This window comes from Cygnus olor, chromosome 2 (assembly GCF_009769625.2).
Source record: "Cygnus olor isolate bCygOlo1 chromosome 2, bCygOlo1.pri.v2, whole genome shotgun sequence".
In the NCBI taxonomy this organism is placed as follows: Eukaryota; Metazoa; Chordata; class Aves; order Anseriformes; family Anatidae; genus Cygnus; species Cygnus olor.
This window is the reverse complement of record NC_049170.1, coordinates 97650786-97676359: the sequence shown is the minus strand read 5'-3', so window position 1 is coordinate 97676359 and position 25574 is coordinate 97650786. Positions and strand designations below refer to the sequence as shown.

The 25574-nt window shown below is 42.8% G+C and overlaps 2 protein-coding genes across 8 annotated transcripts in view; one reads left to right on the top strand and one right to left on the bottom strand.

Annotated features, from left to right (window-relative positions):
* The first annotated feature begins 322 nt into the window (after positions 1-322).
* On the top strand, positions 323-5945 carry GMNN (geminin DNA replication inhibitor). 5 transcript variants are annotated; one of them, XM_040549461.1, is made up of 7 exons: positions 323-348; positions 888-951; positions 2732-2830; positions 3176-3311; positions 4023-4105; positions 4184-4294; positions 5456-5945. In XM_040549461.1, exons 2-7 carry the CDS (start codon positions 895-897, stop codon positions 5645-5647), a joined length of 678 nt encoding a protein of 225 aa, XP_040405395.1. In that variant the 5' UTR covers positions 323-348; positions 888-894; the 3' UTR covers positions 5648-5945. The 5 variants fall into 5 exon arrangements, with proteins under 5 accessions (XP_040405395.1, XP_040405394.1, XP_040405393.1 ...); XM_040549460.1 differs by lacking the exon at positions 323-348 and adding an exon at positions 353-371; XM_040549459.1 differs by lacking the exon at positions 323-348 and adding an exon at positions 375-409.
* A 6544-nt stretch (positions 5946-12489) lies between these two features.
* RIPOR2 (RHO family interacting cell polarization regulator 2) overlaps positions 12490-25574 on the bottom strand; it is a 62005-nt gene continuing 48920 nt past the window's right edge. For 2 of the 3 annotated variants that reach the window (XM_040549454.1, XM_040549456.1), the window contains 9 exons: positions 24995-25179; positions 22961-23129; positions 21545-21680; positions 20456-20617; positions 19662-19820; positions 18463-18665; positions 16962-17045; positions 15137-15227; positions 12490-14114 (listed from right to left, as the gene is read on the bottom strand). In XM_040549454.1, the coding sequence (XP_040405388.1) occupies positions 14014-14114; positions 15137-15227; positions 16962-17045; positions 18463-18665; positions 19662-19820; positions 20456-20617; positions 21545-21680; positions 22961-23129; positions 24995-25179 (1290 nt within the window). In that variant the 3' untranslated portion in view covers positions 12490-14013. The other variant, XM_040549455.1, reaches the window with a different exon arrangement.

Below are 25574 nucleotides of genomic sequence, written 5' to 3'. Positions count from 1 at the left end.
TTTCTAACAGCTTCATAATACTGCCTGGAAAAAACATTGACAGCTTTCCAAGGCTAGCGGTGAGACCTTGATTGCGAGGAGTGTGACCTTCACTCTGCGGATGCTTACTGGCAAGTCAGCAGAAGATAACATTAGGAAAAATAAAACGCCTCAGGCGGCCGGCAGCGGTTACCTCACGACATCCCCCCCACGGCCACCACACGGACCCCGCCGCTGCCGGCGGGAGGGGCGTGGCTCCGCCGGCGAGGCGGGGAAAGGGGAGGCCAGCGCGGCCTGCGATTGGCTCGGGGTCACGTGACGGGAGGGGAGGCGGGAACCCGCCACGCCGCAGCCGCGCCGCTTTATAGGGTGCGGCCCGCTGCGGGGAGCGCGTGAGTGCTGCTGCTGGCGGGGAGCGGGCGCCGGGCGGGTGAGGGGGCGCGCGCGGGGCTGCAGCCGTTGGGCATGCGCCGCGCTTGCACTGGGGCCGTTAGGGACGGGCCGCGGGCGGGCGGTAGCGTTGCGGCGTTCGGGGCTTGGCGGGCTGCGGGCTCGGCTCCCCATTGGCTGCGCGGCGGCGGAGGGCGGGGCCATGGAGGGGGTGGGGGGGCGCTGCGCTCCCGCCATTTTGGGTGTGCTGCTCCCTGTAGGGCAGGGTGGGCGGGCAGCGTCATGGGGGGTGGTCAGCGGGGGGTCCCGCTCCTAAGTGCCCTCCTCAGCCGGCTGTGGGCCGCCGGGGCTCGTTAACCGTGTGAGCTGTGTGGGGTTTCAGTGCTGTGGTAAGAGGCTATGAGGTGATGTTGTGGTATTACGCTGTTTCTGAGGTGGTGTTGCGGTACTCCGGTGTTTCTGAAGCACAGTTGCAGCCAAACGTGCTCATCTCTATTTATTTATTTTTTCCTCTGTAGCGATCCTATGAATTCCAAAATGAAACAAAAGTTGAATGCGGACAAGTCATCAGGATCTTTGCAGGTATAAACTCTGATGTGTTGCAACTGAGGTACAGACGCAGATAAAGAATAGACAATACATGCTGAAATTTATCAAGGCTGCCTGCATAAAGATGAAATTTATCAAGGTTGCCCAGAACATACTACTTGCCCTGTTCAGGTACTGTACAGGCTAGTGTCTGGGAAGCGGCCTGTCAGTCTGACATGAGCTTTGTATCCGAATACAGAGGAATGTGTTGCAGTGCATTCCCACCTGATTTACCTCCTTTTGGCTTGAGTAATGTCCTGGTGTGAAGTGTGGCTTGGGAACGCTGTGTCCTGGTTGGGCATACGTGTTCGTGGCTACTTTTTTAAATGCTCAACAAGTCGTTTTAATTTGACATTGAGGTAGCTTGCTATCTGTCCATGTGACTTTTAGGTGCCAGCTACCTGTTGTATTTCAAGTACCCAATCAGTCTAGCTGCTAGGACTCTGCAAAGTAAGCTTTATAACCTTTACCCTTTATTGGGAGGAACTTAGAATTAAATCCATCTTGACCTGAGCATGCTTTAACTGAAGTATGTAAGTAGGTTTCTTTCCAAGCCAGCTTAAAGAACTATAGTTGCCTTGGAATTGATGTTTCCACTAACTTTCTCTTTTTAAGAGATAACTGATTAGAAGTTACCCAGGTTTATAATTCGCTTACTCTTGGTACAAGACTGTTTTGTGGCTAAATGTAGACCCTAATTGGAATTGTACAAATGCAGTATAAAATAGTCTGATAGCCCTCTATCACGAGGGTAGAGAGACTGTAATGAGAATTTATGGTATTAATGAAAGCAGCCATTTGATAGGTCAGGCTTCTTGTACTTTTCACATAAATACTTATGTGCCATGGGTTAACTCAGGTATTGGTCAATAGTTCCTTGACAGAGTATTCTTAACTCTAATCCTCAATAGCAGCAAGCAGTGTCTGACACACGGTGTGATTCCTGTTCCCACAGTAGTTAGTGTTTGTCCTGTAGTTCAACAGCAGGGTAATTGGTGGCAGAAACTACCGTGGGAAAGGCGACCTCTTGTCATATGAAGTACGGTGTGAATCAGTAACTTTCTCACGCTGGTGTGGCATTGTATTCTGGCTGTTTTTGCTTGGTTGTCTGCCATTGTTTGCTATCCCATGGTGGCCATGTAACCAACCCAATCAGAAATCTTTAATGCAGGAAATAGGTATTTATGCATGACAAGAAAGGTGATAAACATACTGTTTATACAAAACAATGGCCTGTCTGGATCCAAGCAAGGAAGCCCTTAACTCCAGTTTGGTGGATAATTGAAGCAACATATCTATTTAAATGAGCGCCACTTGAGGGTGTGTTCATAGGTAATAAAAACAGGTACGGCTTAAAGTAATGTGAATACCTTTGCTAAGTAAACTTGCAATAGCAGTCGCTTCTGTCTCTGTCCCCTCAGAGACTGATGCTGCTGTTGTCAAGTACAGCTGTGGGAGCTTCAGCTGTATTGTATGTGTGCCTCTGCATTTTAAATGGCCTTGAAATCTAGTCATAATATTTCTGTTATGACTTCTTCAGGTTCCCTTATGAAGGCTAAGGGCAGAGACTGAGCATAACTTCATATGATTAGGGTCACCTCTGCTGTAAATGATTAGATCCCTTTTTTTGCACAGGCTTTGAAATAGGCTTAAGTATCATCTTTTCTGGAAAAGATGAGCCATGGGTTATAGTAATGGACGCATGATAAACTTGTGAGTTTCTTTTTATGTAGAAAAGTGGGACAACCCTCTGAAGCAACGTTTGTCTTTTCAGAAATACTTCACAGACGCTGCATGCAGTGCTGCCCCAAGACAGACTCTTAAAATGATTCAGCCTTCAGCAAAAGGTTGCCTGGTTGGCAGAGGTAAAGAGGTATGCATTAGAAGATTGCTTGTAGTTGTGTAGTTATTTCTACTTGTAGTGAAATGCTTTTGAACTTTAATGGAAAAAGCATATAATCCACTAACTAGTGGCTTACTAGCCACCGATGCTTACTATTTTAGTAATAATATTAAAAATTAGTTACCTTGGAGTACTTCAGGAAAAATGTTTGACATTCTTCTTGTGTTAAGCATGTTTATTAAGGATGTCTGTAAGCTTGAACTAGTAAAGAAACTGGAGCTGGTAGACTTGCTTGTTGTTATGGGCAAGCTGACTTAAAGTAAGTTTGTTTTTTTTTTGAACTGCTCAGAAGTTAAACCTGTGTGTCTTACGCAGAAGAAATCTTCAGTCAAAAGGAAACTCTGGAATAACAAGTTTACTTCCTCAACTTGTAAAGCTGAGGTGCCTGTGGACAAAGAGCAAGAAAACGAAAATATAGATGATGTCATTCAAGCCGTAGATCTCATTAAAAGTATGTGGTAATTCTTGAAATATTTTCTTCCTCTTATATCCCGATGGGAGCATAGCATTTTACCTTGAAGCATGGTTTCTTTGTCAGCTAGATAAGCATTTTGTGTTTTTGTTATACTTAGTGGGTATTTCCTCTGTAGTATGGTGAATAAAGTATATGTCTGCTGTTCAGTAGTTCCAGATACCAGTTACCATAAACTCATTGTGTGCAGTGCTGAGAAGTCCAGTAGTTCATTATTTTAGCTTATCTACAAGTTTTCAAATGACTAAGTTAAAATGAAAGTCTGTCTTGATGTAGTATGCTGCTGCAGAAGCGTCCTAGTTTCTCAGGACCAGTATAAAATATCTTGAGTTTAATGGGAGACTGAAGTTCAGTGTGGACAGTGACTTGGGAATAAGACTTCTGTCTTCCATAAAGTACAAGTTAAGGCTGGGAGTTGTAAATGTGACCATCCATCTTAACACAGCATGCTGTCATGCCTGAAGCAGTTTCTAGAAGACTCAGCCTGTATAGCCATTAATACAGTGTGGGATTTTTGTCTTCTGTAAACTCATGTTTCTAATTGTAAACTTAAAACAAATCCTGTGGAAAAACACTACACGGAATTCTTATTCTTGCAGTATAAAGAACACTTGTATACAGGTTAGGTTTCTTAAGGTGATCTCCGGAGTTCAGTCCTAGGCATGGACTTATTGTATCTTCTTACTTCAGAAAGTCCTTCATCTCAATACTGGAAAGAAGTGGCTGAGGAAAGGAGGAAGGCTCTGTATGAAGTTCTTCAAGAAAATGAAAAGGTAGCTTGTGAAAGATAAGGAACTTTGGTACCACTGGCTATTGTCCTTCTGTTTTAACATCTTGTTTCTTGAACACAGTTGCACAAAGAAATTGAACAAAAAGATGGTGAAATCGCCCGCCTAAAGGAAGAGAACGAAGAACTAATGTCACTGGCTGAACATGTGCATTATATGACCAGCATGATTGAGGTACTTAAAGGCAGTGTTGTAGAGCAAAAGATGTGAGAAATCAACAAGGATATTTTAACAAATAATGACTAGTCTGAAAAGTTTATTTAAAGAAATTGTTCCCTCCAAATGCATAATGGATAAAAAAATCTTCATGTAAGAAATCCGATACTTCACACTGAGTTTTTGTACAGAGCTTTTAATATAAATTTAAGCTTTTACTGGCCAGGAGAGCACATTTCTGCACCTTGAGCAAAGTTTTGGAAGACAACTGTGTCTCAGTGCAAAATCTAGCTAAGGCTGATTCCATTAGCTAGTAAATGGTTTAGGAAAAAATACATATTTATTTTGCACTTTAAATTGCAGACCTAAAGTAGATTAACTTCCGAAGGTATAGATGAAACTACACAGCTGTTATACTTCAGAGTTCCCTGTGGACAGGTATCCTTGTCACTGATTCTGTGGAAACAGAAATAGATTGTCTGTAACAGCTCCTGAAACTGAAAAGTACATAGCTGTGGAACCTGGAAAATGATTACTGAGGTTGTTTTTGCTCAGATTGAGCTCTCAACTGGGATAAGAGGCTAAGTGCCTGGCAGATTATTTCAATCCTGATTGGACTGGGGAGGTGGTAATTAAATTAAAGATTATTGTGAACTACTTGATTAAGAAAGAAGTAAACTTTATCAAGTTAACTTTCAGTTAGGACTGAACTAAAAAAAAAATGCACTAAGACTCCACTGCTTTGTTCTGCTTGACCTTGGTTTTCAGGCAGTGCTGACTGTTAGTGAAACTTAGGCAGAAATTAAATGACTTAAGATGCTAATGTGGTGGGTCTTACCTGTGGTCCCTCAGTAGTTAACTTATTAACTGTAAGCTGTTCATTTCTAAGGCTTCAGTTCAAGAAGGCAGCAGAGCTGAGCCTTAAGATCAGAGTAGGTTAATAATTTTAGTTTGTTAATCAAGTGCTAGAAGTTACTGTGTCGTCTAGTTATTCTAGACTTAATGTAACTTATCTCTGGTTAAAAAGTGAATGGAATGTGTTAGTTTAATTTTAGGAAAATGATTGTAGTATATAATACTATAGATAAATAACTTGGTTGTTTAATCCTTTATGCAGTATTTCACTGGCTACTACTCAATGTGAACTTGGTACTTTCTCTGTCCTTTGCATTTTTCCAGAGGTTAACAGGGCAAGAAACCGACAATCTCGAGACATTGAAAAGTCTGGCTTTAGAGGAATCCAAACAAGAATATGAAGAATTTAACCCAGGAGATGATGCAGACAGTACTTCTGAAGAAGGGCCATTGCAAGAATCATGTGGTTTAAGGAAGAGTATATCAGACAGTACTTCAAGTGAAGCGAATTACTGACAGCTGGAGTGATGACCTTAAATAGGCTTGTGTATATGCCTTCTTATAACTGCAGACTTCCCCTTGAAAGGATATACTAAAACTTTTCAGGTATAGAAGCTTGTGAGAGCATTGCAGATAGTGGTTTTTTAACTGGAATTATGTAGCAGTGAGTATTTGTATACTGCTTGTAAAGCTTGTTACAGGCTGCAGTTAATTGCTTGTTTAAAGTCCAAATACTGTGTATTTTGAACTGTTGTGTAAATATCATTTGGTCTGACATGACATGTGAAAACTGATAAATAAATCTTTACCTTACTAAAACAGCCTCTTATTTGAGCAAAGAAAACAGCTGGTTCCAGGTTCAGAAGTCAGATGTGGCTACTGTAGATGGAAGTTTCCTGACTATTTGGGGGGAGTGCCTGGACAGAATTCTGGAGAACAGAATTGTTTTGGGGGGATGGCAGAAAGGAAAAGCCAAAAAAAAAAAAAAACCCAAACACTTGTGCTGTTGGTGAGACTTCAAAAAATCTGAAGAATGGGTAGTAAGACTCAAAAATGTCCTAAGGTTTAATTAGACTTACGCTCTTCAGCCTCCATAGAACACTACCTCTGTCTTTTAAAGGAGCCTTTCCTAAGATGTGTGAAAGCTTAAGTGGAAAGTATTAGTCTTCTGGAAATACTTTGCTTTTTTATTTATAGAATAGTTCAGTTGTAAGGGACCTACAGCTACCATTGAGGCCAACTGCCTGACTGCTTTGGACCTAACCAAAAGTGAAAGCGTGTTACTGAGGGCATTATTCAAACCTCTCTTGAACACTGCCAGGCATAGGGCATCTACCACCTCCCTAGGAAGCCTGTTCCAATGTTTGACCAACCTCAGGGTAAAGAAACTTACTCTGATGTTCAGCCTGAACCTCCCCTGGTGCAGCTTAGTGCTGTTCCCATGTGTACTGTCCTTGGTTCCCAGGGAGAAGAGACCAGCATCTCCCTTTCCACTTGTAGAAAGTTGCAGAGAGCAATGAGGTGCCTCAGAGCTTCCTTCTTCTCCCAACTAGATGGACCAGGTGTCCTCAGCCTCTCCTCACAGGCCATGCCTTCCAGCCCTGTTACCAGCACCCCCAGGTCCCCTTCTGCTGCCCTGCTCTCAGGCTCCCAGTCTGTGCCTGGCATTGCTCTGCCCCAGGTGCAGAACCCAGCAGTTACCTTTGAACTTTGTGCTGTTGCTGATTGTCCAGCTCTCCAAGGTATCAAGATCCCTCTGCAAGGCCTCTTGTCCCTTTGTGAAAAGATGAGGCGGGATGTTCATGCTGTTTTTCAGCAGCTGTGCTGAAAGCTTGATGGACACAAAGCAGCTTACGCTTCAGAGCTGTTCTGAAAGGAAACTCAATGTCTGTTTTCAAAGTATTGTTGCAGTATTTACCAAGGCACAAGGCAGTATGTTTACCAATGAAAAGTTTTGAAGTGTTTGTAAGGAAAAAAGGCACACTTTCAAACTTTTGATCTGGTATCCATCTGGAGAAAACTTGCTTGCAGTTGCTTGTGCTGAGGTGGAAGGGAGGATAAATTGACTGCAGGTTTTCTAGTCCTGAGTGAACTTTGAGCAGTTCTGTAAATAACAGGGTCTTCCCTGGACAGGCTTTAAAAGATGGTGGCTATTGCAATACCTTGTATAGAGCTTAATGTCAAATGACTTTTAGGGGGTAGAAATAATCGGGGATTGTGGTTTATGGATTTCTATTAGGCCCTGCCAAAATGGGTGCTTCAGGGTGTGCGTAAACACCTGTGGAGTTATCAGACGGGTTTCTGTAGATTCCTTCTGTATATTGTTCAGTCCATGTGGGTATCACCTGATAGATGTTTCACAACAGATTTCAGTGGGAATGTCAGAACCATTATAGGAAGCATTCTGGCTTCCATTTAATATGGCATCTGGCAAACACAAAGTAAAGCATCATGTTTTCCTGGAGATGTAAAAAGGAGATGACACCTTCCAATTGTGCTCTGGAGGACTAAACATAATCCTTTCCAACACAGTGCAGAAACAGTGGCAAGGATGTTTCCTTTAACTTGCACTAATGCTGTGTTTAACAAAAATTAAAATAAAAAATACTAGATTACTCTTTTGTAGAATAACCCTGATTTTCTGTTCAAGAGAAATGGATAGTACGTTCAAGTGACTTTATTGCTTAGATTCTAAGATAGGGGAGGATTTTCATGCCAAAGTAGTTCTTTGGTAGTAGTAAGTGAAGAAACAGACAAAACTTAACTTGTTGGAATAGTGCTATAATGCAGTGCAATTTAGTTTAAATTATTTCTAGCTTATAGCTGTTCTTCAGAGGTGGCTTTGTTTTTCAACAGCTGGAGTATTTCGCATTTTCTCGAAGCTGTAGAAAGCTGTAAAGCTCTCTTGTGTAACTTTTTGTGGCCAGTCAGACCAATCCAACCAAGGCAACGTTTGCAGCTTCTGCAGCTTTTTTCCTTTCCACCTGCAGTACAGGTGTTATTGTTAGAACAAAGAGCTGTCAGAACATAAATCCAGAATTTGCATGCATCGTCTTGATCTGGCTCTGGTTTCTTATTTCCATTAAGATGGTCAAGAAGAATGTTTATTAGTTCTAAATTGTGAGCTTTCTTGATTCTTTGTATTTAAATAAGAAAGGCAAGACAGTCCCGACTACCTTTCCTTCTGTTGAAATAGACTGTGTGCAAAGTAAATCTTGCATGTCCTTCATGTATCCTGCATATATTGCAGCATTTGGCCGAAATGTAACAGAAGATCTTATTTCAAAAGTACACGGGTCAGTTAGTAATACAGTACGCTTGCACTGGAAGCCTCTAAAGCAAAGCAGTTACGGTGTTACTAGCTTCAGTTCGTTATCAGAGAAGTTTGCTGCATAAACTCCTGAAAAAGCATGCTGCAGGAGAAGACCAGCTGTCAGATGAGTGGTGGTAGAGGAACTGAACCCACATGTGTTCTTTATCCATCACAGATGCATTGGGCCTCGATCAAGTAATATCTCCCTAGTATATCAGAAATACTACTATATAAAAATACTGACAGAAGCTTAGTGCTGCTGCAATTCATCACTGTTTAAAATGTTCTAAAATATTTGAGTTTTAATTATTGACTTGAAAATTCCTCGGGATTTTTTAAACATGGAGTAGAATTGTCTTATGTAGTAAGTATAAAAACTTCATATGCGTGTGTGAAAGATTTATCAAGTTTGTAGAAATTATATATGGGTTTATAATTAGTTTCATTACAAACTTCTGACCTTTTTATTTCTGGTTAAATATGTAGGGAAACTCATGTAACATTGAAACACAACTGTGTAACCGCTGAAAATCAACTTCACTAAAAAACAAAGAAATTTCATATTCAGCTAAATTACAAATAATGTTGTCTGAGTTCTGGAACCTAACTGGAGAATGTGATTTTTCCAAGAAGTTGTAAATGCTTTTGTACAGCAACCTGACCAGTGTGCTGACTCCTTTTCATGGTACAGGCTACGGCCACAATTTTGTCTTTCCCTGAAGGATCTGAGGCCTCCCATATGTGGGATGCATCTACTGGGTCCTGGCACTTCTCCATAAAAAGTGTGCTTGTCCTGAGGATAGAATTTCAGGTATGTAAGACTGAAGCGCTGGGAGTCAGGACGTTTGCAGATGTCAGATGTTTCCTGAAGAAACAGCTGTGCAGGGACTAGCAGAGGCAAGCAGTCATGGGGCTGGGGGAGGTTTGTGTGAGGAAGAACACTTTAATTGAAGACAGGTTTAGCAAAAACAACAATTACAGTGTAAATGCCCATTGTATTTAAGACAATGCACAGAGAAGTGAATTAGACCATAATAACTGCTTGGCTGGGGAACTGAAATTCTTGATGTTTGGCATTGTATTGCTTACCTGAGAGCCTGCAGCGTTGTCCTGTGCTGCAGCCTTTGCACAAATAACTGAGCTGATCATTGATTTTTATTTGTTTTTATTTTTATTTTTATTTTTTGCAAGGAAGTACACTGCATATTCATTTACTTTTCCTTAAGGGCCATCGAAGATTGTTTCAGAACTGGGTTTGAGATTTTGAGCAGAAGGTTTGAAAATCTGCCAAGCCCATGTGCTAGTAGTGCTCTGTTTTGCGACTGAATTGCATTGTTACCAGCTTTTTATTCAGAACATGTTTGTGTACTGTTAATGTATTTTTTTCAATTTATATAATAACAGTAGTTCAGCAAATGATAAGGAGGCTCTGGCAACTTTATTTACTGTTTCTTTGTAGATCTACCATCTCCCTGTGATTAAATGTGGTCAGTCGTGTTCAGGGTTGATCCCTTGGGTACAATGATGCGTCTGTGTTACCCTCAGGGGCATCTGAGCTATTTGAAGGGGGGATTGTGGATCCTATCAGGTAGGATTGCACATCAGGGGTCCATAAGATATATAAGATATATATATCAGGGGTCTTATAAGATATACAGGCTGGCATTCCTATTGACTTTCAATTTTGCATGATTCAGGTCAGCAATCATCAGTATATAGCAGGTCTCAGTGTAGGGTAAAGCTATGTTAGATACCTTTTCTCCTCCTGGTTACAGGAGCAGTCTTATGGATGGTCATGTGAAACGCTGGACAGGCTGACTTATGCTACTGCTGTAGCTAGAGGCAGGAACCAGGCAGAACTCAGTGGTGACAGCAGCATGGTGGGGTCGTGAAAACCACAGTAGTTCATAGCGTGAAGGACAAAATAGCAGGAATAAGCCACCAACAAAAATGTCAGGCAAACCCATTTTCCTGAGTATACTTTTCCTGGCAAGCTTTTCAGACTCCACCACTGCTGAGTTATTTTGGCACAGCAACTCTTTCCTAACCTTCTTTTCTGGGGTGGCCAGGACCTTTAAATTTGTTAGTCAACCAGCTGCAGCCCCAAGAAAGAGGTTTTATAATTACTGCTTGCCAGCTCTTTCTTTGCTAGCTGGGAAGTGTCTGTCTTGTTAACATTCACCTCTCTGCATTTGGGCTTTTTCCACTCCAAAGAGGAGAGCTCTTGCATTAATGACTTAGGAAAAGGCAACATTGTGAGCTCTGGGAACTTAAGAACACATAAGTTATGAGACAAATGTAATGGTTTGTTCTTTTTTATTTGCCTTCATGTTTTGGAAGGTTTAAGGCTCACTTTTTCAGGAGTTTGTAACACTGAGGGCAGAAACTTCTGGGATTTGTTTGGTTTTGTTTGCAGTATTTTTTTTTTCCATATGTTGTCATGAATCGTGTCAGGATATGATTCTGATTTATTTACTTTTTTCCTAAAACAGTGCTAGTGCTCAAAGTGAACTTTAGCATTTATACATCTATGTGCCAGGTTCGACAGTGACAACTGTCAGGTACGACAACAGGAACTAAACACTTCCACTCAATTTTTTGTGAATTTCCACATTGATTTTGAGAGCACAATTTGCTCCTGCCTGTTTTGTGTGAGCTATGTGTGTTTATATATATATGGTTTTTAATGGTTAGAAGGGTGTAGTGGATCAGCTTTACATTAATAAACTCACTTTGAAATGAAGAAAAAGTAGAACAAACATATTATAAGCTCCGTTTAACTTAGTACCTGTGTGTGCGAGCAACCCTATGCTCTCTACAGCTTTGGCTCTTTGCTTTACAGGCAGTTCTGTGTTCCTCAGATCTGTGCCATATTCCAAAATTTTCTGAAGGTGAAAAGGATCACATTCTGTCTGATAAGTCTCATTTTGTGTAGGAGGGAAAGAGTAATCAGTGAAAGCTTGGAGCCTGTTTTTGTTAACCTTCCTTGGTAAGTATCTTGAATGACACACAGTTGTTTTGCTCTGAACTTAAACTAGAAGTAGCTAGAAATGTAGGGTGCTAGTGTTTGCTTGAAAGTAAGCTCATCTAACTAAGGAATGGTTCAGAATGCAGTACCTGTGGTCTGATGACTTCATTGCTTTTCCCTTAGCAAAATTGTGTTCTGCTCTGTGATGCAAAAACTATAACCAAGCAAGCTTTTTGGTAGGTGTTATATATTGTAGGAGCTTTTGTGTGATATGGGAATATAAGAATACTCCAGATTTCTTTCTAAACAGTATGCTTCTTGCTGATGCTCTGGGATGGGAGCAGGGGTGTGCACATTTGGAAAAATTGAAGAAGGAACATTGAGAGGACGCAGTCTTCACCTTGATTCCAAAATACCATTTTAGTTTAAAACTTGCTTTTATTTAATGTGCTTTGGTTCACCTCAGAGGTACAACTAAGCAGTCACTTTCACTGTTGTTTCATCCCCCTATTTTTCCTACCTTTCTGGTTTGTCTCTCTTTCATTTTCTAAAATAGTTTGCTGCTTACCTTCCCTCGGCCAGCAGAAAAATGAAAATGCACCACTTGTGCATACTAAAACATGAGCCAGTATTGCACCATTTCTCCCACTGCTCAAGAAGATGCAGTTCTGTCTGCCCTCATACAGGTATCTTTGCTATGTGTATTGTTCACTTGCTCTAATTTTTATTGTTTTGTCAGATCTTAATGTTCTTCCAAGAACTAACATTGATATGTTATAAAACAAAGTATTTCTACACTGTAGGAAACCTAGCAGTTGACTTTGTATAATTTAGCTCAACTTTTTTTTGTATTATAAAATCTTGTGGTTATCAGGCTTGAAAAGACAAGTATTCCCTATAGGTCTTTTCCCTTAATATAAGAAAGAAACTTTGGGTTTGCCCCAAATCCAGTTCCAAACAGGTAGTTACTACTGAGCTACCTACAAGGGTGGGAAGTGATTTCCACGATAGTTTGATGGTTATATGAGCTTCACAATGGAGAGGTTGCTGGTAGAATGAGGGACTATACATATGGAATGATGTGCTTAGTACTTAAAAAATAATCTTTATTATAACTTAAATGTGATAGGAAATAAGGTGAGTACAAATGCCACAAAACTAAAGGCAAAAAAAAAAAAAAAAGTCAGTACAAAAGAACACCTTGGAAGAATTCAGCTGATGGGACAAGTGTGGTACAAAACCCAGAACATGGTTATTTCACCTTCTGTATAAAGAGTCTATATCCCTCAGTAAACAAGCAAGCATTTTGAACTGTACAAAATGTACTTTTTTAATTAAAGGAAGAATATATATATTTATAAATATACAGATATGTACATTGTTGTAACATTCACAGTTTAAAAAACAACAACAACAACAACAACAAAACCCAAAACAAACTCTGCCTGCCAACGTGTTTGGCGCACAAGGCTTCCTTTTGATGTGAATTGTTTGCAATCTTTTCTATGTAGTCTATGCAAATTTGGATACTTTAATTGACATCTAAATAGCATTTCATGCATAATGAACACAGTACAGGAACACTCTTCTGTTAAATCCTATTTACCTCCTCTGTTATCTTAAGGCTTATAATTAACAGCTTGAAGCACTGTCTTTCTTTCTTGCAGTGAAGGGAGCAAATGCATTCAGTTCACACTGTTTATTACTGCCTCCAAGGTCCACTTTAGTTTGTTCCAGTTCTTTATATTGAAATCGCTCTATAGAAGCTATCCTCCACTAATTAGAGTGTATGAAATCCAATCCCGCTTGTAACTTGCAGGACAGAATGGCTGTGGGGACTTGTGCAATTAGCTGTACTCACTACTTCTTGGAATAAATAAATGCATTTTACCTTTTCATTTAGTTTTTCAAAACCTATGTGGTTGTTTGATCCCCCTCACAAATCTCTGGATTAATAATGGTTCATTGCTGGAGGGCAAGAGAAAGGAAATAAAAGACCAGTAGGGGCATTTAGAATGAGTCACTAAAGTGACACCTTCAGGAGTTTACATCACACTGTTTCTGGAGGCAAAACTTAAAAAAACTTGCTCTGTATTTCAGGACTGAGACAGCAAAGTGGTGTGGGCCACTGGAGTGTTGCTGTGGACACTATGAGGCAGTATACGCTTGGCTCGGAGTTGCAGAGAAAGCTGCTTTGTAGTTCTGCGCAGGTAGCCTCCTACTAGTCCATTTCAGATATATATCATGTCTCAAGCTTTCACAACAACTTCAAGAAAGTAAATATAATACCCAATAAAATATATGAAGATGCCAGATTCTAAAAACCCACAGAAGTTTGCTGAATAACTGCAATTACGTTACTACAAATCAGTCAAGAAAGTATGGTTCCTCAGCATCCAACTGTTCCATCATAAGCTGCGAAGCGGAGCCACTAGGAACTCTTCAGCTGGATTTTAGATTTTGCTTTTCCTCAAAGATGTGAATTGCTACATTTTGGGACATTCTCACAGAATTCTTCAAAGTATTCCTTCTACTTCACATGCTTAATTACAGCTCCATCCTACTTTCACGACTGTTAAAGTTAGGCAGGTTCTTTTCCACCTAAAAACCTGTAGTAGCTTCAGTTCCACGTCGACTTCCAACTTTGACAAATTCCCGGGGGAATTTGTCCAGCTGTTCGTATGCCAGTCTCCCATCTTCACCTGAACAAAAAACGTTAAAGTATAATAGCATGCTATATCATTGCCATGCAGCATTTAAACTACTGGATTCTCTGCTGTTAGAAAAGACTGACCTGCCAGTAACTGCTTTCCCTTCTTAAAATTTCTTATATTGTTGAAGGCAACTTCAGAAATTAATTGGAAAAATTAAGCGTGCTTCTCAAGGTGTTACTTAAGGGTTACTTGGAAAAAACAATGTTCAAATTACTCCTTAATTTACTCTTCTAGTTTGCTGATTTTATTCAGAGCAAAACAGAAGCAGCTGTGGTTTGTATGATTAGATGGCAGTATCTGTAAACTTGTTTTACTAAATGACCTACAGTGCTCAGCTGCAGCTGCAATGTGCTTGAGGCGGATGTTGTTTATCTGCTTCTAATTTAGACAATATAAAGTTTATCCTCTTCTCGCTTCCTGGCACTTTAAAGAAGTGACTCTAACCACATCTCCATATGAGATGCAGGACACAGATGCTGCTCTTCTACATTAGCACGGCATTTCTTGGTTAGCAATCACTGCATCACTGCTGCTTGTGGAACTAACAGAACATCAAACACAATCACAATAGCTATGTGATTTCTAGGATGAACGTGAAAGGAGGCCGTGGTATACCTCAGAGAGACATCAATTAGGATATAAGCAGGTATAAAAACAGGCCAGTCACTCTCTTTCCTTGTACGGTTTTCCTTAATAAATGCATTGTACGGAATATTTATGTTTGTTTTTCAAATTAACTATGAAGTATTTCTTTTGTCAACTTCTCCTTTGCTATTTTTCCTTTTCTACTTCCTCCTCCAGAGCCAGACAACTCAATTTCTTTCCTTTTGGTTCATTTTAATGATTTCCAGAATGAACAATTTATAAGAACATATATTTAAAACTTGTTTAAGTTTCTAGGTAACACATTTTTTTCATTTCAGAATCTCACACTTGTGTCTTGCAGGCATCTTACATGCTGCTCAGTCAAAAAAAGAAAACGAAGTACTGCTCTAAAGCAGGCAACTCACCAAGTGAGAGCAGGGTTTCAGATGCAACTTTTCTGATGTCTTCATTGTCAGACTGGCAGAGCGTGACCAGCATTTTAATACTCTCAGTAGCCTGGAAATTGGAAAGAGAACCATATTAATACTGCATGTTACACTGTGTTTCAGTTTCAGAACGTTGCATAGAAGGATTGATCATCCTCTGCGTTTCCTTTCCCACTCTCTATGCAAATGCCATCTTGCATCCCTGGGCTCATCCTGAAAGGGTTCACCAGGCACTGGTACAAACCACATTTCATGACAGCATCCCTACCCCCCTGCCCTCACCCTCTTCATATAGGGTGAGGTCTCTCGCTCTACCAGCTTCAGCCAGGAAATTGTGTAAGGTAAGCTGCTGGAGCACCAAGCTGTGAGTGTTCACCTTTTTGCAACACCAACATGGGAACCTCCATGCTTCAGGCCTCGTACCTAGAGGAGGGCCTTGCTGGGAACATGGGGAATGCAGTTTTCAGAGGTTTCCCTGAGTATGGGCATCTAGGAGAAGGCATATTTTCTACTATCAGTGCAGTCTCTCTAAATTTTCTACCCTATGCTCTACAACCATAAGTATCACTGACCAGCCACACCTGACACTTTTGGCTGGGTGAGAGGCTATGGGACAAGGCCATAAATGTGCCAAGGTACAAGTATGGCAGTGGGAAGAACGGGAGACAGGCAACAAGGGAATGTTTCACACTGAGCATGTCAAGCCTGGAGGTCTGAAAAGCCTGTTCTCACCAGCATAACTGCATCTATAGCAACATTTTGGCTGTCCAACCAAGTCATTTGAGTATTTCTGTAGGCTCCTCACTGACACCGGTGCTGACCAACATTTCCACATTTTTGCCTTGCCTCTGCTATTTGGGGAAGAAAGCAAGGAATGATCCTGTTCTGCTCTGCGACAAAAATGTTAGGCCTTCGGAGAGCGCAGCTGTCATGGTGTCTCTAGACATGTTATTTAATATGACAGGAATAGCACTGAGTGAAAGGGAAGGGCTTGCCACGTGGAAGAAGCTCTGAGCTACAGAGTCAGTATCTGTGTAAGATCTGTTGATCCAAGGGCCATAGGTGGGCTCTGCGATGCTCCTGATCGAGACTTATCTACCACAGCCATTAGATCTCATCACCCTGTATTGAGCTTGACTAAGGGCAAGTCTGCACTGACTGCATAGTGGTGACTGCGCCTTTATACTGAAGTTAATGATGGAGCCAAGCAGCACAGAGTGTGCTGTGATCTGCAAAACCTCTTGGAGATGCAGGCTGGCACCTTGCGTGGTCATTCTGTTTGAGTTCAATGCTGAGGATGAGACTGCAATTGGGTTAGCTCATCTACATGGGTGATAGTCACCTACCAGTTGTAGCCTTCACATGTAATATCTTCTAGGAAGGCTTTAGCTTTTTTTCTGAAGATCCCAGAAGATGGAGGTCTGTTCCCTCAGTAATATTTTTTGCAGTAATTGCCATTCTCACTGTTCAGGATGCATTGAGACACACTGCTCGAGTTATATCTCTTTGGCTCCCATTTCCACCACTGACTCTTGGTCTGCATTCTCCCGAGAGACCAAAAAGCACCACTGCACCCTGTATGCAGCAGAGGTGTAATGCCCCTTATCATCGTCTCCAAGAGACTCCTGATAGCATCTTGTTCAAGGAAAAACAGTTTTTCATATATGCTCAATATTGGATTATGTATCGGACAGTATCAGTTCTGGCGGTTGCTATTGCAATTTCTATTTTGTCGTTTGCACCTCTCAGTTGTCCTTTTGTTAAAGTAACACCAAGTGCCACAACTGAATCCCTTGTCTCTTACCTTGAGGTATCTTAGAGCCAGACAAGCTGCCTTCTGCAGCTGGAGGTTGGGCTGGGTTAGGGCTTCACAGTAATAAATCAAGGCCTGGAAACAGATAAAGAAGAGTAGCCATGAAAATGTCTGTGGCTGCGTGGCATTGCCACCCTGATGGACAGAGAGGGCTTGCTTCCCTTCTCCTGACGGTGTGTAGGTGGGACCGAGGCACAGCCCTGGCTGCAGGCGAGGTGATGGGTAACTCCTTACAGCAGCTCCAGGCCAGGCCACTCGTTACAGCTCCTTGGGAGTGTGTTGTCTCGGGCCAGTTTTTCATGAGTAAACATTCACATTTGTGAGAAGCACAGTCTGGCACCACTGGGGGCCTTTCTACATGAGTCAGTGAAGAGCAAGTGGGACCTGAGGTCTGAACAGCACAGGAGCTGACCCTTGAGTAGGTCTTTCTAACGTAGGGGTAGTGAAGAACAGGATGGGATGGACTCCCAAGGGACTGAAAGGAACGATTACAAGATTGGCAAGAGCTGCTAGACCACTTTACTCCTTGGCCCTAAAAATTACTAACTATTGCTGAGCAAAAAAAAAGTGTGAGCAGCTGAACTTGGTGGCTGTTGGGTGCATAATGCCTTCATATAAGGCACTTTGTGGTCTTTCCCGTAGGTAGTGAACCAGCTATCAACTACATACATCCGTTCCAGGAGAAGGTTGTTCTTCCCTGACATGCTGCCTCCATGAAGCTGGGGAACAGGAAGGGTGGCATGAGATACCAAGAGGTTGCAAAAATGGAAAATAAAGTGGGAGGGCAAGCAAAGATTGGTCTGGAGTGACAGAGAAGAGCAGCAAAGAGTGAGCTTCTTTATTCTCCTCCCTGTGCCTTCCTTCTGCCACCTTGCCTCTTCCAACTGCCCTTCCTGTCGCTCTCTCCTGACAAGGAACAAGAGGATAGTAGAGAAAGGTCTGCCATGAACAGGTAGAAATCAACCCCTAATTCCTTCTTATTCCTTTTCTCCCATCTCTTTAATTTCTGTGTTTAATCTTGCCCTGCTTGTTGCCTTCAGTATCTGTGGTAGACCCCAGTCTTAGTTGGAAGATCCCATAGATGCCAGATTCCTTTGGAAAACAAACAAACAAACAAACAAACGAAAAACACCCTGAAGCCTATTTCTTTGTGCATTGATGATGCTGGAGCCTCGCCACGAAGCCAAGTCTGAGACAGGACAGCAGAAATGTTGAAGTGTGGAAGACAGATGGAGACTGCAACATTTGCTAAGTATGTGCACAATTTTGGTTTGGTACCTGTTTAGTATAATGACAGGTAGAAGCAGACTGGCATAATGACAGAAATAAACCTGCCTATTTGCAGAAGAATTAGGTGGAAAATCCCTCTGGATCAGTTTAAATCAGGCTTGGAGCAATTATTTTATACATGTAGACATTTGAGACACACAGGGAGAAAAAAAGTCATGATTATACTGGTCCCTTGTGTGATCGGTGATTTTCTGCCACTTACCTTCTCCCTGAAGTGCTTGTTTTCTGCAGTAGCTGTCAAAAGTGACGCCACAGTCTCACTGACTTCGTTTTTATTTTCATTGAGAAGTAAAGCCAAAGCTCTCAGAACTTCTTGCTGTGGTGGGAGGTTATTGGAATTTATTTTGGCCACGTTTTGATGCAGTTTTCCATCCTTCACGGACTGCAGCATCTGAACCACAGAGGCTAGAAGTGCAAGAGGAAGGTCTTTGTTACTATTTTTATCCTTTCAGTATTTCAGATTGTTCCTTTCCCCACCATCAGTCCTCAATTTTTACTACACACACAAAGGACAGATGAAAAATCCCCATTTGAGCATTGCAGCATTGTGGTGTGTCTGCACAGGGAACTGTCTGGGCTTTAGGCTGGGATGGTTTCACAGACATTCTTAAGTAGGGTATGAGTAGATGGGCTAGATGGGATGCTGTGGCACTTAAATCCTCACCAGAACAAGGGAAACCCAGTATCCTAGCTAATGTATTGACTTCCAGGGCATCTTTGTGAGAGTTTTTCCTAGGAGATTGATGTCTCCCACCAAAAGCCAGGGCTAATGTGTTTCAGGAGTGAGCTGAAGTGCCTTTTTCCTTCCAGGCTTTTGAGCAAAAGCTCTCCCGTGTGCCCAAATAAAAGGGAAAACTAGACAAGGTTCCTCAAACTGCCTCTCAACTCGAAAAGAAGAAAACCTGGCTTGCCAGGAATTGCACTCTAGCATGCTCTGTGGAGAGTTTGCTTCCCTCTTTAGATCTTGGAGGCAGAGCCTGCCACCGACTGAGGTGCTGTGATCCCTTGGCTCCCGAGAAGAGCTCAGCACTTCAGAAAACATCTCCACAAAGGATGATGAAAGACTGAAACTCCATCAATGCTGTGGGCACAGAAAACTTCCTAGGCCTTGGGCCTGGCCCAGCACCGTCAGCTGTTTCCTAAAAAGTAACTCTTTCAGTATAGTTTTTTTCTCATTCAAATTTGGAAACAGAAGTGACGGAGGGTGTATCTGCATCAGCACCTTCCCTTTGATATGTACAAGTGTTCGGGTGCAGTCAGACTTAGCAACCAAGGCACTTCCTTGCCCCCTTTCCTCCTTCTTTTCTAAAATAATCCTCAGGCCTGAACTATTTTGTGCTGAGCACAGGAAGATGTCAATGTATTTATTCCCCGTTAGACGCTATATTTTGTATACTCTACCTTCTTTTGCAAGCTGCAGCAAATAGCTTCCAAGATCATTAACACTGTGGCTTGCAAAATAGTTGTAATACTGAAAGACGGTGATGATCTCTGAGGACATGGTGGAGTAGAGGACAGGCTCCGTCAGGTCCAGGATCTGAGACACCAGGATGCGGAAAACTGCAGGCAGCCACCGACAAAAGGACGGGTTAGTGAGAACAAAGCTGCTGGCATTCCTGCCTGAGTGTGTAGCATGCAGAAAGCTAGTCTCAGACACCGTCCTGAAGAGCAACAGGGAGGAAACCACTGCCCTGGGTGGGCACGTGCCCACCTCTGAGCAAGTTACCCCTGTTCCAGCCCAGGGAACGCTGGTCAACATAGCTGGAGCTTGAGATGTGGTACATCCCACCCCAAACAGCAACCTATGTTCAGGTAGACATACTTCAATGCATATAAATTTCATCCCAGTAAACTGTAACAGGGCACAGACATTACACAGATAGGATTAAGTAAGAGGATTCCTACGTCATGGTATCACTTACAAATCTATATTTGGGAATATGCTTTCCAATTACCTGATAAACCTTAAAACGATGTTTTCTTTTCACCTTTTTCTCCTATTCTGATCTGATTATTTCAGGCCTAAACTGTTTCAAGAATCATTGAATTAGTTTTCAAATGGGATCTTGGAGCCATGCCCAAACAGACCTCAAGGGGTTGGAAAACAAAGCACTGACAGCTGAGTAAAGCTCAGTACGCAACTGTTCTCCATTTTGATGACAGATAGCATTTTTTTTTTCAGCAGCAGGTGGTACCTGTTTCTGCAAGCCCTGGACATTCCTCATTCACAGTGGTGGCAAAATTAATATCCAGCTGCTTCATCATCTTGTCTGCAGATGTGTGATACACTCCTGAAGAACCGGTACATTTCATCCAGAAAGCCAGCAGGGACAGCTTCTTGTGGAACTCTGGGATTGCTGCAGAAGACAAAAGGAACGATGAAACAAAGCTGTGCCGGGAGCACTGCCTTCCTAAATAGAAAAGGTGATAGGAGTGGAGGAAATCCACCCCATCCCACTGATGGATGGTAGGTCACCCTGTGTCTTTCTTTACCTTCACAGAGTGTGGTCACATGCTGACCCCAAATTTGTCATGCGTTGTTTCCATTTCCCGCAGGAAGATGCGAGAAAATGCGCTCCTGATCCAGTTCTGGGCACTGATGTCTCATCCTTTTAAATACCATGAAATACTAGGGGAAATACTGGGAATACAAATGGTCTGCATGAGGCTGGCCCTTGTCCTAGCGTTGGGTAACCTTGTCCTCTGTGGCCTTGGGTAAGTCACTCAATTTTACCTTAATTTTCTGATGAAGTAAACACACCATGGTATATTTACCCATCCTGCCAGAGTACTCATGAGGGTGAATAACTATGTGTTTGCCAGACTCTTCCAAGGTATTAAAATAAATGCAACAACAACAAAAATATCTAAATAGTTCTCCACAGAGATGGCTAAAAATAGTCTTTGGGATAAACTGTTTGAGGAATTGTATTATGCCTTTGATGGAACAAGGCAGATCCAATCTTTCATCATGAAAGAGAGGTGGAGGTCAAATCTGGGTGGCAGAGGTGGCAGCACCCCCACCCCACTGCAGCAATTACCCCTGCACATCACGCAGGATAAGGACGCCTTATCACCTGTTTATTTCTGGATAGCAGTGCTTAAGACAGAATAAGGCCCCTGATCAACTTCGGTGACTGCTGCTTCCGTTTGTAACTGTGAGATGTCCCTTGCTGTGGTGGCATTTCCCACAGTCACAGCGAGCTCTGTGCAGCAATTATTTCAGCAGGCACACATGCCCAAACAAAGCCTTTCCAGAGGAAATCCCCTGACTTGTCTCTTACCATCAGTAAGGGAGGTAATGTTTCCCAAGTTCTCGGTGCTGATGTCTGCAATGTTCTCCATCACGAGGATCTGCCTAGACAGCTTATCCAGGAGGTCTCTTGCCACAAATGGTGTTTTGCTGGAGAACACAATTTGCTGATGGAGACAAGCGGGAAAGGAAGAACAGGAGTCATTGAAACCTCAGAACAAAACCTCCAAAAGCTGCTAGCTGCTACCTGAAGAAACGCAAAGGCAAATTCATTGCCTGGAATCATAGGATCTCCTTAACTTCAAATGTTTCTCGTTTCTGTGATATTTTATGGTCCTGGTTGATATGCATTGTTACCTCTACTTTTAATGTCTATGTCCAGATCCAGATACCTGGGTACCCATTTACATAATTTCTGATTTATACACTCTGGTAAGCTAAAGGAATCCACCATCATAAAGCTTAAAGCCAGAAAAGAGTATTAGTTTGATTTTCACATAGCATAGGCCATAGACTTCCAGGACGTACCTGCCTGGAGGCAAACCACAAGTTGCTCTTTTTCTGCTCTGTTTCAGCTCTGATCACTTACCCGGCTGCCTGTATTTGCTTGGTGCTTTCCCCTGGACAATACTCCTTGCTGCTGACATCTGCATTTTCTTCAGCAGTCCACTTCACTATCATTCATACTGAATCTGGACAGAGCTCAAGCCTGCCTCCCCCAGCTGCATATTTACAGCGTACTCTTGTATTTAAGCCAAAACCGCCCTTTTTCTCATGCTTGTGAGTCAGCAGAGTGTCCAGCTCAGCACTAAGGGCACTGGAATCAGGATGGCTCTGTATTGCTTCAGTGGGCCGTTGAAAAAAAAGCTAATTATATCTAAGGTTGAAGAGCCAAATAATTGTAAAGGGAAGTTGCAATACGTTTTGATTCAGCAACAAAACCCTGATGCCCTCACTTGCTAGAGCGGCTTGCTGGAGGTTTAAGATCGCATTTATCGTGCTTAGGTTCTGAAAAACCCTGCTAAAAGGCTGTGCTAGTTAGTCTTGAGTACGAATGGATGATTTTGATCTCCCAGAGAGACTGCTATGTGCTACCTTTGCTGTGGTTTAGACTCTGTGGATGATTTAAAGCAGAGATTCTCCCCCTCGCATTGCAGAAATGGTTTTGCTTTTGAGCACCACAGCACTGCCTGGGGCTGGATCAGCCAGTGGGGCCACGGGCTCCTGCTTTACCACTGAAGATCTGAGCTGCCTGAACCAGGGAGCGACCTCCCGGCCAGGAGCATCTCCTGGCGAAGCCAGCAGAGGTTCTTCACCCAGAGCAGTGCCTGCCCCTGCCATCTGCTGATCTGCACCGGCGGCACCTGCTGCATGCCCCGTGGTTTGCTCGTCAGTTCTGCTCCGAGCTCTGAGCCCGGGACCGAAACGACAGGAGCTGTTGCGGTACCTGGATGAGCTGCGTGCAATACTGCAGGTGCTTAACTATGGTAATGTCGAGGCTGTCGCTCCCCGTGGTGAGTGGCAGAGGGCTGCCGGCAACGCTGGTGCCGACACCCGTGTCCTCGGTGAGTGCTTCGCTGAGGTGGCCCCTGGCTTCGGGGTGCTCCGGCCTGTAACTGCGGAGGGAGGAGGAGGTCAGTGGGGGCCATCGGCCGCCGCGGCAGACAGACACACGCTCACGCAGCGAGACGGGCAACGAGCACGGGAGAAGAGCCGAAAGCAGCGCTCTGGGACCACACAGCCCTCGGAAAGCCAGGAACCTGATGATGAAGACATCATGTCACACGTGAGCAGTGGTGCCCGGGTGCAGAGCGGCCGTGCGCTCGGTGGGGACGGGCCTCTTCCACGGTGCCCTGGCTCATTTGCCTTGAGCAACGCCAAGCAAGCCTCTTTAACCTGCGGCTGCTGTCGCATGTTGGTGCAGACCCCAGGAGAAAACACCCATCTGCTGATAAATCGTCTCCCCCACTGGCCAGGACGAAGCAGCATTACAGCTTGTGCCACCTCAAGCACTGAGCTGCTGAGAGTGGATCGAGGCTATCGGTATCTTCCTGGTGCCAAATTTAAGACTCATTGCAGAAGGAAAAGAAAACCACTGCTGGAGTAAGAGACATGATGTTTTCATAGGCCTTTTTAGGCACACTGTGTACAGCTTCGTTTGCCAGTAGTTTCTGTAAGAGGGTAAAGCTATTCTCACTGTGTTTTAAATCATTATTTCCAACTTTGTCTTGTACAAATGATCCTCCGTGTGTTTAAATGCAAAGCCCAAGGTCAGTCCCCAGACTGCAAGCGTGCTTGGCTGCAAGTTCAGAAGTGTCAGCACTTGTGATCTTTGCACTGAGTCACACACGCATCTAAAAATGGAAGCAGGAATCCACGCTGTCTGGGGATCAGCCTGAGGGGAAAAATGGGATTTTAACTTCTACTTTAAGATTTTAGTTAGCTTCCAAGTTAGCTTATTAGTAACTTAAATTTCTTCTGCTTAAGTTGAACGTATGCTGAAGCACCTGGTTAAAGCCAGATCTTAAATCCATGCAGACTGAACTGAGCTCAGAGTGCCAGTGTAGCAAGCAACACAATTTTCCAAGTTTTTCGTCCCACCAAGTCTTAGTCTGGAGGGAGACAGCACAGCGAGATGGATGGGAACTGAATGGTCATTGCTTGTTTGTACTCCAAATTGCTTTGAACAGGCCATGATAAGATGTGAGAAGTATAACTCCCTTGTTAGAAAGCATGGGATTTTAGGGAACCAAGTTAGAATTTTCTTTTTTTCTATGTCTAGTGCCACACGTGTGCCTGTTGGGCTTCGTGTCAGTGCCGAGGATGCAAACATGCTTTTAGGATTTAATGATTGAAACACAGCATCTTACGGTCACACGACAATGGCAAACCACGACACAAAACAACACAGCTCTTTTTTTTTTTTTTTTTTCTTTTTTTCTTTTTCCCTCAGAAAGACCAGAAGTGATGAAAGAAGGGCAGGTAACACGCAGGGCCATGGACAGAGTACCAGTCATCACTCTTACATTCCAAAGGAAACCTACACCATGCTGCTTAAATCTGGCCCTGTGTTATTGTTATTGACAAGCTTAATCCACTGCAAAGACTCATTCGGCTAGAGAGAAAAGACAAAGGGAGGGGGGGAAAAACCACAGAGGAATTAGTAATTACATCCAAGGAAAACCAGGTCCAAACCTATGTCAAGGAAGAGGCTCTGCCAGTATTGATGTCAGGTTAATTTAATTTACCCATCTGTTTGCGGGGAGTGGGGGCAGATTGTGCATATTTGAACAGGAAGAAAATTATCCTGGAAGCTAAAGATTTGGTACACAGCAGCCACAGGAAACCCTCTGACCCTATAAACTCCTCAAGGATTAGTCGGTCTTCCTTGAATAACGTGTGCACCGGGATCCTCTGTTAGTGACAAAGAGCTAGGGTATCAGTTTGGCTTAAGCATAGCTGGCACTTACTACAAACTTACCTATTCTTCTCAATCTCAGTGTCTGAAAATACTGAGTCTGCACCTCCTCCACCATTACAAACCTCCTCACCACCACCATCCTCATCATCAAAGTCAGAGGTGTTCAGGAAATCAAAGCTTTCTAAAGCACTTTCAACTGTTAGACTTAAACTGGAGGACCTGCTTCGGGTTACTGCTGGCTTGCACTGCAAAGGCAGAACGAACCAATGAAAACCCCAGATATTAGCTACTACTGAAAGAAAAAAAAAAATAAATGATAAAGCTTAAAACTTTAAAATTCTTCATTTTATTTTTAAAACTTCATTTTATTGGGTATTTCACTTCAAACCTTCATATTCATAGCAAATACAATCAAAGCCTGAGAACTGGAAAACCCTTCCCTTCCTCCACCCCTCCCCATTCTACCCCTTCTCTTCCCCAAAGGAAAACCCTCAAAGGCAAGATTTGGTGTGTTTTATAGAAACAAGGAGTACATCTTGAGTCCAAGTGACACGGCTTTCAGCATCCTCCAGAAGGAGAGACGGTAATTAATGCATTGGAAGGTGAAAAGGAAAGGCACATTCCATAATTTCTGTTACAC